The 9,102-nt window shown below is 37.2% G+C and overlaps 1 protein-coding gene across 1 annotated transcript; it reads right to left on the reverse strand.

Annotated features, from left to right (window-relative positions):
• Positions 1-2,681: 2,681 nt before the first annotated feature.
• c6h2orf50 (chromosome 6 C2orf50 homolog) lies at positions 2,682-7,504 on the reverse strand. The gene is made up of 3 exons (XM_041253550.1): positions 6,597-7,504; positions 3,323-3,362; positions 2,682-3,098 (listed from the first exon to the last, which is right to left on the reverse strand). Exons 1-3 carry the CDS (start codon positions 6,863-6,865, stop codon positions 2,910-2,912), a joined length of 498 nt encoding a protein of 165 aa, XP_041109484.1. The 5' UTR covers positions 6,866-7,504; the 3' UTR covers positions 2,682-2,909.
• Between the last annotated feature and the right edge of the window lie 1,598 nt (positions 7,505-9,102).

The raw sequence follows: 9,102 nt of genomic DNA on the forward strand, positions 1-9,102 counted from the left end.
GCATGTTTCAGGTGTAACAAAACATGTGCCCTTTTAAATATTTTTCATAAACAATTTCTTACAGTGTCACTTTTCATTTCAGGAAGATGTGTGTGCTGGGGCTTGTTTTTAGTATAACAAGCTTCATTGAACTGGTTCCCAAGCTTCTGGACCTGCAGGAATATGTCCTTACATACAGATTCAGCCTTGATCACATGGAGCAGTTTTTCAACATCCTTGGAGGATCAGGTAGAGTTTTTTCGTGTATTGTATGTATTCATTTGTGGTCACATCTACATGAAGCACGGTTTTAAGGGTTTACTGTATGTGACAAATGCAATGATTCCATAAACTTTACCTGTTGTGGACTTCTATTCCTATTGTAGGTCTTACGTGTAGTTTTAGAAGAAGCACATGATTTAGCAATTTAGATTTTGACCCTTGGTGCAACTTACGACTATATTATTGCATTGTGTATTATTTACATTACCCACTGTGTACATTAAAATCATACTATTGTATTTATATTTTGATGTATTTATTTAATTACTTTCTAGGTAACTTCAACAACCTAACAGCGCACCAATTTCGCAGTGCATTTCGGCAGTTGTTAACACAATGCAGGATTCAAAGTGGACTGGAAGACAAGGTTGTGGCACAAGACACTGTAGACTTTGTAGGGGCCACTGGGGCCTTCAGAGTGCCACCACTACGGCAGCAACTACCTTCACTGTTTTCACATACAAGTCTGCTGCTGCCTGACCACAACTACACGTCAGCCAAATTAAGTTCACTTGTGCAGAATTCTGAGTTGTACATTGGTGGCTGGGTGGTAAGGAAAGCCTTGGAGTGTATAACATGTGAGGCGTGTCGTTGTGCCCTGGTCACAAAGAACATTCCAGTTGACTTCTGTAGTGCCTACCATCTACTTCAGCTGAAGGGCCATGGTGGCCTCCTGATCCCATCTGATGGAACTGTGAAGACAGTAAAGGCAGCAGAATGTTCATTGAGAGAAGTCATCAGTGTTCACAGTGGACGCCATTCTATCTCTGAACTTGAGCTGCAGAACCGGGTTCTTTCAAAAATTGGGGATTGCAATATTTTTGCTCTGGGAGAGCATGTCATTGAAACAGAGTCTGGCATTGACAACCATCATTTTAATCTGATTAGAATGCTTGTTTCCATATACCACGCACTAAAACAAGATCATATTGCAAAATTGCTAAGGCACAAGTGTGCAGTTCGTCGGGTACTCACACAAACAATTTAATTTAAGGCACTATAATGTGTTAATTTTTTGTTTGTCATTAGAAGGGGAATATTACCTAATAATAATTAACCAAACGCAAATCAATGACATCTTGGAATTTGTTTAGCTGGTTGACTTCCCAACTGATTATGCAACTGAGGTTTCACAGCTTTGTAAACACATTTGGTTTATTTCATGTGGTGATGTGCACGTTAGATGTCGTCTGCAGTCTAGGCAGAACAAACTTTGTACTTTTTTTTTTTCCCCCTAGTGATTTGGTTTACGGACTGGACCGCCATTTAACTTGCACTACCTGTCAATTTTTGCAACCACAATAAAGTCCCTGCTTTACCATATTTATGTTAAGCTTTAGTTTAAAATTAGAGTTGTACGCTCATGTAATTGGTTTTAAAGTTTAAACTAAATAATAAACAGTACTGCTGTGACGCCGACATTTAATCACTTATCTTTAGAAAAGCCCTAATGTGACAAATGTTCTTATTTTGTTCTGTCACAGTAAACCTAAAAGCCCATGTTAAATCAAAATGTGAATGCCAAAGTTTTTACAGATGTCTGTTTTTATTAAGTTTTATATCTATTTTAAACACAGACACAGCCGGCAGGCATACAGTCAATATTATGGAGCTAATACCTTGGCCAGCTACAAAGTTACACTTGTATATATTTTTTTAATTGACAATAAACAGAGAAATGGGAATATGATCCTCAGTTTTGTTTCTTTTAATAAATAAGGGAAAAACCATTCTTTATTTTTTACATACATTTCTGTAACATATGCTGTACCTATGCTGTATCCTTCTTAATGATGAAGCCAGGAATGGGTGAATGTCAGAATATCATTAGAATTAAGATATTGTTAAGTATTTTGGTGTGTCTCTGAACCTGAACTAAGAATTAAATAGCAAACAGCACTGAAGTAATTGGGCATTTAGGGTTCTGCAAGTATGATATTGAATAGAATCCCTTCATCATGAAGTGAAACTGGTAGATTTGGCAACACAGATACATTTGTATATGCCATTAGAACTGGAAGTGCTGTCTCATCTGGTAAGCCCCAGCAAGCAAAATAGTATATGCATTCTCCATTTTATTTAAACTTCTAGGTAGGTCAGCTTTCTTTTCAACTTGACAGGCTGATTACAGAGTCAATTATACTGGCGATTTCTGTTTTTAGACATTGATGGCTACATTTTTTATGAATTTGGTCTCCTGTTCCAAATTTCCTTACATTAGGACATGGCAGATTGTTTTTTTTATTATTTTACATTTTGAAAGAATGTAACACGAAGAAGCAAAAACACATAAGAAGCAAACATATAATATATATATATATATATATATATATATATATATATATATATATATATATATATAACATATATATATACTATATATTTATGTGATACTACACTACTGGCACATACACTCAAGATGCATTTACACTAAAATGAACAAATAATTAATTTGCAAAATTTACAGCAGAACAATTTTAGACAGTAAACTGTAAAAGCATTAAATTGGCATTTAAAAATTAAATTAATACTAGATAATTCCACGAACCGCTGACCAGTTATTTGTTATTACACCTTAGTAAAACAAGCATCATCTGATCCAGCTCTTTTCTACTCGTTAGACTGGCACCTCCCGCATCTTACTGATGCTAGCAGGGAAGCAAGTCTTGACTAAGTTTCTTTTTCCTGTTGCCTCTCAGGAGACTGTCCTTGTGTATTAGCGTCTGTCCGATGTCTGTGTTCATCCTGCTGCCAAAGGTACGGTTCGTCGTACTTGGAACTTTATCTGAGAACACTGGTACATACTCTGGCAAGGGCTCTTCTGCTTTTGGTCTTCCCTGGAAATACATTTAAGTTATAAAGTTGCGTTATTGGGCTTTGTAGAACCGGCGCAGGATGTTTGCTTTTACTGGATAAAGTTGTTATAATCTAATACATATAACACGTACCACTGACTGATAACATATGTATTTATTAAAGGAAAAATACCAGCAGTAATAGTGTCAAGCTATTTTTTACTAGTTTGTAATGCATTTAAAAAGTAGCATTGAAATGACCTTACCAGTTGATCAAAATCTTTCAGAAAGCTCCAGTTCCTTTGCCTGTTGGAAAAAAAAAAAACAGCTATTTTCTCATCCTTATTTATTTAAATCGTACCCAAGGAAGAACATGTGATATACTGTATATAAGCAATAACTGACAGCATGAGAAAGTTAATTCCGGAATCAGTTATAGAAATAAGTTTTTTGTGCAAGTTGTTTGTAGTTTTGTATGAAAGATGTCCAGATAGTGGCACCGAACACTATAATTTTAGTTGCTGTTTGTATTATAGTTACAGTATATAATTACAGTATGTATACAATTCCTCTCTGACAGCAATAGTTGTCTTTTTATCTTTGTAGTTTGTTGTAGATTATGCCATGTGAGATGAATCTAAACAATCACAAATAAGAGCAACTGTAAATAAACCAGAAAAACAAAGGTTACCTGTGGACTGTCAGAATTACAACAGGTAAGCAAACTATCCTGTGAACATAAACTTAAAAAAAAAAAAAAAAATGTTTGTAACGGGGAGATCTGTGCTGACTCTGCTGGCTTGTTCATGGTGCTGCAGGAAGAGAGCAGCGGTTGTCCAACACCCACCCGCAGAGGGTGTGTGGCTTTCTCTCTCTCTGAGTGACCGAGAGGCGGGTGTTCGGGGAATTGTTAGCCCTATAAAATATCTGCTGTTCCCTCAGGTCTACCCTTTAAGACGTACTGTGTGTACGGAAGCGTTGTTCCAGGACTACGAACGGCCAGGAGAAACCAACCCGGGAGGAACATTGGGCAGGACCCCGAAGTACTGTGTGTGTAGAAGGCTGAGGGAGCGGAGAGTGTAGGACGGTGACCCGGGTCGTGCGGGTAGCGACGACCGGGGTAAAGCTGCGAAGTATTTCCGTGGTCCTGTCTATCATTGTTGATAGCACCGTGTAACAATTTTTTTATTTTTTTTTTGGTTCCTGGGTAGTAAGTGTTATTTCCTAATTGCTTATGCCTCAAAAGTATAGAAAATGGCTGCTATTCCCCACAAACTTTGCTTTTGTGACCAGGACAGTGATATTTTGAAATTTACCTATTTTCTAGAACATTCCAGATAGAGTCAGTGCTGAGTAAACTTGGAGTAACTTCTAGAACTTTCTAGAACTTCCCAGTAATACAAATAGTAGTATAAATACAGGGGCCTTAAGCCCACCAGTTCAGTTTAGTTCCAGCTGCCTATGTGGATACATATCTGCATTTTCCTGAGATGGCATCAAGAGGCTGCAATGGTGGCATTCCTGATGAGTCTCCAAGGCGGTTTTACCAAGTTTCCCTGCTATCTTTGCCTTTGGGACAGCAGGGACACCAAGGCGCACTACCACAGACGGGACTAGCCACAGCGGACCGAGTTCTCTGTGGGGAGGAACAACGTCAAGTGGGAGCCACTGGTGGACCCCCGGAAGGTGCTGATGCCACCACTGCACATCAAATTGGGCCTTATGAAACAATTTGTCAGAGCTCTAGATAAGGAGTCGGCAGCCTTCAAGTACCTTCAAGACTTCTTCCCTAAGCTGTCTGAGGCAAAGGTCAAAGCCGGTGTCTTCGTCGGACCACAGATAAAGAAGATCCTGGAGTGCAATGAATTCCCCAAGAAGCTCACTAGTAAGGAGAAAGCGGCTTGGAACAGCTTTGTTGCAGTGGTTCGGGGCTTCCTGGGCAATCGCAAGGCCAAAAACTATGTGGAGCTGGTAGAGACTCTGGTGAGGAAATACAGCACAATGGGCTGTAGGATGTCCCTCAAAGTCCATATCCTTGATGCTCACCTTGATAAATTCAAGGAGAACATGGGAGCGTACTCGGAGGAGCAAGGCGAGCGCTTCCACCAGGATATACTGGACTTTGAACGCTGCTACCAAGGACAGTATAACGAGAACATGATGGGAGACTACATTTGGGGGCTGATTCGGTAAGATTTACAGTATAATCGTAAATCTCGAAAAACTACTCACTTCTAAATTTTTTGTAGTCATTTTTGTATTACTTTAGTATAAATCCGTTAATTTGGATTCATATGTTGTTTTTTTCTGACTTTATGTGAACGAAAAGACCATTTTCTCATTGGAAATAGGTAAATTTCAAAATATCACTGCCCTGGTCACAAAAGCAAAGTTTGTAGGGAATAATAGCCATTTTCTATACTTTTGAGGCATAAGCAATTAGGAAATAACGCTTACTACCCAGGAACAAAAATTGTGTTACATAGTGTAGTCAGGCCACGGACAACAGCGCCCTCTGCGGGCTAAAACAAATCACTGACGAGAGTCAGAAAATAAATAAAACTGGGCACCTGTCTGTCTCCCGTGTGTCAGTGAATTACCGACCACCCTTCCACACTGTTCAATATTGCTTACTTTTTCACTCATCTTTTCTTTTAAACTGTAAAACAGACACCCATCGACAAAATTGGTTTAGAAGTAAATACAGTATAATTGTAAATCTCGAAAAACTACTCACTTCTAAATCTTTTGTAGTCATCTTTGTATTACTTTAGTATAATACATGTTAATTTGGATTCATATGTTGTTTTTTTCTGACTTTATGTGAACGCAAAGACACACATTTGCACACTTCCCATTGGAAATTGTGATATTTTGAAATACCACTGTCCTGGTCACAAAAGCAAAGTTTGTGGGGAATAATAGCCATTTTCTATACTTTTGAGGCATAAGCAATTAGGAAATAACACTTACTACCCAGGAACAAAAATTGTGTTACATAGTGTAATCACAGCCCAACCCACAAAACGAAAGAAACACGGAGCTAGGCAAACTGATCATACACGGAGTATTTTTTTGCAGCTTCTCAAATTTAAAAGCCAATTGCCACTACACTAGTCAAGGCGGATAAAACAACTGGTAAGATGTGTCAGTGTTTCATGCTAATAAAAATACAGTTTGAACGCCACTGTTGTTATTTCTGTCTATTATAGAATAGCATTTACAGCATAGTGCAGATTTTCAGGCGTTGTCTTTCAGAACATATACTTCACCGTATGAAAAAGTATTATAGCATATACAATATGGGCCATATCAACTTTTATTATTATTATTATTATTATTATTATTATTATTATTATTATTATTATTATTATTATTAAAACACATGGCAATACTGTTATGTATTATAGTACCAGATAACCTGAACACCCGTCTACAATCCTAATTGTATAGTTTTTTATTTGCCTGTTTACTTGACTACTTAGACTAACACCATTGAAAAACAAAAACAAAAAACTACAGCAATGCACAAATACGTACCATTGTTTGTTTCCTTGCCATTCTGCGTGAACAGATTCTTTCCAGATCTGGTCTTGTTTCACAGCATCTCGTTTATCAGAATTCCCGGCTGGAGGAAGGTTCTTTCCAGAAGACTCTGCTGTTCTGCTCTTGTTGTCTGTATGTCTGCTGGTAGAGGTGGTGGTGGCTGACGTTAGATCAACGGCTTGTCTTTCTGGTAAACGGTACCCTGCTGAGGTTGTTCGTCTTAAATCTGCTTGCCTGCTCCCCATCTTAAACCAATTTCTCATGTAACAACAAAGCACGCCCGCTCGCAGCGATCCCGGTCAATAACTCTGGTTTTGAGTTACAGGTATTGTAATATCCAACCTAATTTTTTTTGTTAATTACAGTTCGTAGTTCAGCTTTGTTAACATGGCTATCAGTCAAGCTTTAGAGTTTGGACAACGAACTGTTCTAGTACTGATGTGTACACATTTGTTTCCAGCAAGCAGCAAAATCAAATAAATCCTGCTGGAATTCACTCTCTCCGCTTGTTTACTGTCTCCCTTGGAAACGGAATTTGACCGTAATGAATATTCATTTTTTTTAAAACAGTCATTAAATGCACAAATCACAGGGAAAGATGCCAATGGAGACAGCGGTTTCTTACTATTTTGAAAGGTGTTGACAAGATTGCTACAGGTATTTCAATTTAAAATGTTGAAGCTTGCGTTCAAGATGGGTTTTGTGTTTGTTATCCAGATGATTTTTGGAAAATCGATCAGAGATTCCCTAATCTCTGGTGAAGGACCGCGAATGTTATAGTTTAAACTATAAACTCTGTTCCAAATCAATTTACCGTCAGCGGCAATACAGTTTCCGGTTTGACAAACAGGCACGGTGTAGTGTTAGAAAGGGTTGCATTATCACAATGTGGTGCATGTGTACCAAAACTTGACCCGTGTAATGTTAGAAAGTGGTACGATGTCCGACGCTGTCCAATCATTGTGATCTGATGTGTTTCCATATTATTTATTTATTTATTTATTTATTATTTATTTCTTAGACTTAGCAGACGCCCTTATCCAGGCCGACCTAGAGTTACTACAAAATATCACAATACAAAATATGACATTACAAAATGTCACATCACAGCTAAGAGAAGTTACAATATATAAAGTAAAGTAAAATCAGTAGAAAATAAGATAAGAGTTTCTGTAAGTCGCTTTGGATAAAAGCTTCTGTTAAATGACTACTTAATAATAATAATAATAATAATAATAATAATATATGGTGGTATATTTTCACTATAAACCAACACCCTTGGAATTCAGAAATACTTCTGTAAGCCTGTACCGCATTGGGGTGAAAACGAATTACTTATGACAGTATAACAGCTTTTACCCAAAGTAAATTAGAGTTTTGTTTTGTTTTCTTCTTGAACCATAGTAGGGAAGATATGTGGAACTGTGCAGTTAGTAAACTTTTACAATGTATCTTGAACTGTGGACATTTTTCTAATATTTGGAGTTTCAGTTTTATTTTCCCTAAAGCAATATTACAAACATATCCTAGCCTCTGCAATGGCCTGAATCACCGCCTAGCTATCATGACACCAGCAGTTGTCGCTGTGGCCCTTTTCATGGACTTTGCCAATGCTATGTTGTTCTTTGTAAAGGACATTTAAGTGGAATCTTCACAAAGAGTTGCCCCCTATTTCTTTTTTAAATCTCACCATAAAGCTGATTTGTTTAAAATGTTGTGTTTTGTTTTTATTATTATTTAATGTTTTGAGATATTTCTTATTGTTTATTTTTATTGTGTGTTTTTATGTACAGCGCTTTGTGATGACTTGTCATGAAAGGTGCTTTATAAAATTAAGATTATTATTATTATTATTATTATTTGGTGCTTGCTACGACTTGCCAAGTTTTGTAGTGGTAAAACTTTGACAGATGCTCATAAACCTTTTAGGTTTCCTCTGGTGAGTTCTAAGCAAAAATATTGTGCTGCAGTGGCTCAAAAGTCATTATATAAAAGTGGATATAATACAATAAAAAAATCTAATGCTAAAATCTCCAGTTAAATACAGTACCATAAAACCCATTATATCTATTTGTTTGTCATGATTTTCAGAGAACTCATAATTAGCATACTTTGCATATTATATGAAAGTCTACCATACACTACCATTGGGACCCTGTACAGTTTGCTTGAACAAACGACCTGGTTTCACAGCTTGCTACTGACCAGCACATAGCTGACTGAATTATAATCCAGGACCTAAAAAAAGGAAAGATCAAAGCACTTATAATATAATAGCAATTATTTGATGTTGATTTTATATCAGAACGGTACGGGGAACGTTTCATTTTTAACAATATGCCAGGCCACCATGATCATGGTGTTTGCAGTGCAAGTACAAAGTGTGCAGTTAGAAAGCTCTTTGGCCTCTATTTTAGAACATTCTAATCTGTTTACTGTGAGGTGGGTTATGGGAATTAAAGATGGCATATTTGATTTCCTGGCAGTGTTGAAATAGCAG

This window comes from Polyodon spathula, chromosome 6, assembly GCF_017654505.1.
Source record: "Polyodon spathula isolate WHYD16114869_AA chromosome 6, ASM1765450v1, whole genome shotgun sequence".
Lineage (NCBI taxonomy): Eukaryota > Metazoa > Chordata > Actinopteri > Acipenseriformes > Polyodontidae > Polyodon > Polyodon spathula.

What these genes read in the sequence shown, in the direction of transcription:
- c6h2orf50 (XM_041253550.1), bottom strand. Translation starts at nt 6,865, where the DNA reads ATGAGAAATTGGTTTAAGATGGGGAGCAGGCAAGCAGATTTAAGACGA. An exon ending in TGGCAAGGAAACAAACAATG is followed by an intron (nt 3,363 to 6,596) that starts GTACGTATTTGT and finishes TTTTTCCAACAG; the next exon opens with GCAAAGGAACTGGAGCTTTC. An exon ending in TGAAAGATTTTGATCAACTG is followed by an intron (nt 3,099 to 3,322) that starts GTAAGGTCATTT and finishes ATGTATTTCCAG; the next exon opens with GGAAGACCAAAAGCAGAAGA.